This window comes from Rhincodon typus, chromosome 19, assembly GCF_021869965.1.
Source record: "Rhincodon typus isolate 14 chromosome 19, sRhiTyp1.1, whole genome shotgun sequence".
In the NCBI taxonomy this organism is placed as follows: domain Eukaryota; kingdom Metazoa; phylum Chordata; class Chondrichthyes; order Orectolobiformes; family Rhincodontidae; genus Rhincodon; species Rhincodon typus.
The window spans coordinates 36,943,495-36,948,825 of NC_063350.1; the positions used below are offsets into that span (position 1 = coordinate 36,943,495).

Consider the following 5,331-nt stretch of genomic DNA (forward strand, 5'->3'; position numbering starts at 1 on the left):
GTAGGAGGGTTGGAGGTTGTGTGATTTATTGCAGAGTCTGGATCTTCATTTATTAATCAGCATTGTGACTTAAAGATTTTCAAGGTAGGTGTCTAATATACAGACTATACAGATGTATGGTCAGCTGTATTGGAAGACTTGCATTTGTATGTTGCTTTTCACAACCTCAGGACATCCCAATGTGCTTTAAAAACCACAGAAGTACAGTAAAACAGACATAAAACATATGTTTTGCCACCGTGTTGTAATGTGAGAGAACATGGATTGGTTAACGTGCATAAATTACTTTGGAGCACATGCATGACTGTTCCATAACATGGCTTTGTTTTGCTAATTCTATGTTGTAATGCAGAAAAGTAGACTTTTAGAAATATATGGTGATGCATTGCAAAATGTGAAAACCTAAGTTACCACATTGGCACACTGCACAATTGAAAAACTTGGGTTAATATGATGGGGCATTGCATTAAGAATAGGATATGGTGTCAGTGCATTAAACCTTTCCACTATAGAGTTGAAGGGCAGTGGAGTAGTTCATTAATACATGTGCTACAGAATGACAGACCCAATACTTTGCTACCTTGAACAACAGGGCATTGCATTATGTTGGAAACTGCTATCAATGCTCTAATGTGCTGATCAGCAGACATGGACTGGTGCCCCCAGCATTGCCTAGCAGAACAAGTCACTGTGTTAGTACATCAGCATATTGTGCTGGAGGGAAGTATAACATGAGCTAGGGCACTGACAGGCGAAGCTGTAAAAAACTTTGACAATGTGAGAATATTGCAGGACGGTATCCCAAATTAAAACTGCATTGGCACACTATGCTGCAGAATGGTAGGATAATGTGATGCAACCACTGAGGATTGTAGCAGAGGGGCTAATTGCACGAGCATGCTGTGCTGCACAATTGTGGATTTAGGATCTAGCTCTGGGATCTCCCAACAGAGGCGCCAAGTGCAGGAAAACTATTTGCCCCAAGGGCAAGTGGAGGTTCCAGGGCTGGGTAGCCTCAGCGAAAATTAATATGGGTCATATTAAACATAGGATTTCCAATATAAACCCTAAAACAGACACGAATCAATAACAGCAGCGAGGCAAATATTTGCGTTTCACTAAAACTGATTTTAATTCAATTTTAAAAGAGAAAAATAAATACAATATTGCTCATTTGATAAAAAATAATTTCTATTCCTTTGACCCACAATCAAAGTTGATATAAAATTGTAGCATCCCCTTACGTGGTAATTTTAGAATAAAATCTTTAAAAAGGGCAGGCGGTCCCTCAAATGAATAGTCGCTTTAATAACTGACGTTAACATTGAATCGCAATAATCGACACAATTCATGCACAGCCTCTTTTACAATCCACCTGAGATGACCTACTTTAACCGGTTTAGAAGTTGACTTGCTTGAAAAGGGATACTACAGTTTTAGTCAACAATCACCACATATTCCTAAAATGCAAATAACTGTACCATTTTCACCCAACATTGTACCCAGTTTAAGTGTTGCATGGAACAGAATAATATGTTCTTCAGTACACTTCCATGCTGAGTCACTGCTGGAGTGACGCAATTCAAATAAAAACATTTCAGCAAACTGCTGAAAACATCGCCTTTCCGCCACTGAACCACCCAAATACATAGTTCATTTTCACAAACAAAAAGCAAAGGGGAAAAGGAGACAGTAAGACATACGAAGAGATAACGTCTAGTTCAGAGCAACAGCCTCCACCATTCTTCTGGGACGGAGGCGACTCCACCGGAGAAATTACAAAACGGCAGTTTTTTGTGTCAAAAAATAATACTTTGTTTTAAAAAATTCAGAGATGTACATTAATGTTGTAACGCGTCTCAATAGGAGCACAAACCCCCAGTCTATACACAAGAGAAGTAAAGAAATATATTTTTGGGGGGGGGGGGAACTGGGAGAAAAGCCCCGAAATATGTTGTAATAAAAAAAACTGCTGTCATCTGACAATTACAAATGAATCTCACACTTGGCAAGTTACACGCTGTTGCGTCATGTGTTTCGACTGAGCAAAGTCACAGTTAAAGCACGGCATCATTTTATATACATTGCTATATAAAACCCCGCAGTGCTGGTTTCAAGAAACATCATTCATCCCTCTCCCTGCCGTTGTTAAACGCATGGGTTAAGGTCATCTAAACGATATACAACCTCGCTTACTGCAATGTGCTGTAAACACAGAGAATCCTCTATATACAAAGAGTCCTTTTGATCAACTCCTTTATGCAAAAAGTCACAATATCCGTTGCTTTTATATATATATATTAAAAAGGAGAGAGAAAGAAAATAAGAATCTATAAATATTGGGAGCTGTGCAGTCAATGTCAGCAGTTGCTGGACGCACTGAGCAGGGTATGCTCCGGGAGCTGTTTAAACAAGTTTCTCAGAGTTGCCAGCTCCCGGCTGAGCTGCTCCACTCGCTTCTGGAGCCGCTCGTTCTCGGCGGTCAGTTCCAGCACTTTGTGTTGAGTCTCTACATTCCTGAGCTTGGCCTTGTCCCTGCTCTTCCGCACCGCGATGTTGTTCCTCTCCCTCCTCAGGCGGTACTCGTCGCTGTGCTTGTCCACCAGCTTCTTGCTCTTGTTCTTGGCGGCCGCCCGGCTGGAGTCGGCCGAGTTCGGGGTGGCCGGAGGGGTGGTGGATGAGGACAGGGACGAGGTGGACAGGTTACTGTTGCTGCCGCTGGCCACGCACTGGTACTGCAGCAGCGGCCTCACGTACGAGGAAGAGGAGGCGGCGGCCGCCGCTGCTGGCTGCACTGACATCCCCCCACCAGCAGCGGCCTCTTCCTCCCGGCTCTCCTGCTTCACCCCTTTCCCGTCCGGGCTCTGCTCAAACACCGGCTCCAGCCGAGTCTCCAGGAACTGCGGGGTGCAGCTCAGGATGTTGCCCTGGTGCCTGGCGCCGGCCGACGAGCTGCGCATCATCGACAAGTAGGCGTTGTAGTCGGGCAGGGATTTCTTCTTGTACTCGTCTGACAGCATAATATCCGTCAGCAGGTCGCTGCCGAGCTCAAAGTTGCCCCCTGCTGCCGAGGCGGTGGCCGGGTCGATGTACGGGCTGAAGTCGATGGCACTCTCGTTGTCACCGATGCCCAGGTCTGTCATTGAACGGTCGCGGTGCAACTTGTTCGGGGAACAGTCCGACTCGTAGAAGTTGGCCACTTCCATCAAATTAATGTAGGTCGGAGCCGTCTGGAAACATGGCGAGTCGCAACGCGAGTCCCAGTTGGTCAGACTTTGCATGAAAGCCGTGGTTGCAACAAGTGGAAGAAGGGGTTACTAACCCTTCACGAAAATAAAACCGGGGAGGGGGGCAGGGTGCGAGGGCTCTCGTTCAGCACCAGGTCCTGTCGATCGGCCACGTAACTCTTATCGCAGAGGCACTGTCCTGAAAAGCTGTGCGCTCTCTCTCTCTGTGTGCTTTAAGCTGAGTTCAGAGCCTGTTTGTCTTGACTGTGCTGAGGTTTGAAGCTGCTGGAAGCTCTCGCCAGTTCTTATATTTATAACCACATCGCTCCTGCCATTGACGTCAGCTGGCAGCCTGCCATCACCTCCAACCTTTTTTTCTCTCTCTCTCACTCCTCTCTGCCAGAGCGAGGAGATGTGGCGCCGTCCTTTAAAACATGTAATTATTATTCCTGATATCTGCCCAGAAATGTTTTCGCCTTTGCAAATCAACCTCATTAAAACGGGCGGAGTGCGGAGCAACCTCTCAATCAGCCTGGGCAAGACAGCTTTTGCAGTGCAGGTTGGAATAGAAGTAAAATGGGTTTTCAAAGCATGGATTAGCTCCATTTTAAATCGATGTCATTGCACTTTATGAGGAGAGCTGGCTCTTCAACGTTACGTGAGCGTTTTTAAAACGAAGCATTAGCCTGCGCTTAAAAACTACTTTCATTCTGTCAAAACAAATTCATCCAAACCCTGCGCTCCCAGGTGAAGAGAGGTCTAAGGAAGGAATTTCAGAGTTTATGGTCACTGTGACTTAAGTTAATGCCAGCAGTGGAGACATTAAGAAACTGGGCAAATGCACAGAATTCATAAAGGCAAGGTTGTTGGAAAGTGGGATGGGTTGGAGAGGAATTATATGACAAGGAGGACTATTATGGTGGGATTTGAACATGATGAGACATTTAAAATGGGATCTTCTATAGTCTACAAGCAGAGGAATGATTGATGAGTGGGACTTGATGTAAGTTACCGGCAGTGAAGATAGATTTACAGAGGGAGGGAGATGAAGGCCCTTGTCCTCTAATCCGTCTCCAACCCATCCCACTTTCCAACAACCTTGCCTTTGTGAATCCTATGCATTTCCTCAGTTTCTTAATCCCTCCACTGCTGGCATTAACTTCAGTCACAGTGACCCAAACTCTGAAATTCCTTCCTTAGACCTCTCTTCACCTGGGAGCAGGGTTTTGATGTTTGATTTGAAATGCAGGAACAGTAGCTGAGGAAAGGGAAGCATTTACAACATCAACAGGAGGGAGTTTGGCAGGGTAGCACTTTAATGAAAATTGAATCATATTGTGAGAACAGAAGGTGGGTCTCACAAACAGAATATGCTCAGATGTATATGGGAGAGAAACTGGAGAATGATGCAAGTGCTGAATAAGACCAGGTAAAAAGCTCGGAGCTATTTTGCTTGGTGGACATGAGAGAGGAAGGAAGGGATGATCTCAATCTTACTGACAAAAAATCCAAAGAACTTCTTGCTCTTGTGGCCCTTCACATGTTGTTAACACCAAACTGCACCATATTACAGTCTAAGAGAGCTGTGTGTTTCATGTGGTTGCTTACTGGATTATACTTTGCCCTATTCTTTCTTTACTAGAAAGTGTTTTAAAACTTATCCATTGAACTGTCTCCAAAAACATCAGATATTTTTGTGATTACTTTCTGCAAGTACTTACACTTGCTAAAACACAACTCAATGACATTTTTTAAATGAAGAAATATTTTCCTTTATTTCATTATGGAAGTACTGTATTTACTTTTCACTCGATGGAAGGACATCCTCTTCAAGACTTGCAGCATTAAGAATAACTTCTAATTTAATTTTAGAATTAATATTATTGTTATTATGGTAATGCAAGATTATAATTAAATATAATGTTAATGAGCTACCATTTTGTTAAAATTTAACTGTGTCATTTGGTTTTCGTAGTTCAGTCACAGTGGTTGCATTTGATAAATATTCAGGTTTTACCAGTATAACAAGAAAACATTGACATCAAGTTATAACCGGAAAACTCAGTTACATTTGAGAATAAAATTAGAAAAACAAATTGATTCA

At 43.4% G+C, this 5,331-nt stretch overlaps 1 protein-coding gene across 1 annotated transcript; it reads right to left on the reverse strand.

Moving 5' to 3' along the window:
* Positions 1–1,107: 1,107 nt before the first annotated feature.
* Positions 1,108–3,634, reverse strand: LOC109916047 (CCAAT/enhancer-binding protein beta-like). Its single transcript, XM_020515753.2, has one exon. It carries the CDS (start codon positions 3,279–3,281, stop codon positions 2,361–2,363), a length of 921 nt encoding a protein of 306 aa, XP_020371342.1. The 5' UTR covers positions 3,282–3,634; the 3' UTR covers positions 1,108–2,360.
* Positions 3,635–5,331: the final 1,697 nt, after the last annotated feature.

Coding starts and splice junctions, on each gene's coding strand:
- LOC109916047 (XM_020515753.2), bottom strand. CDS start 3,281: ATGCAAAGTCTGACCAACTGGGACTCGCGTTGCGACTCGCCATGTTTC.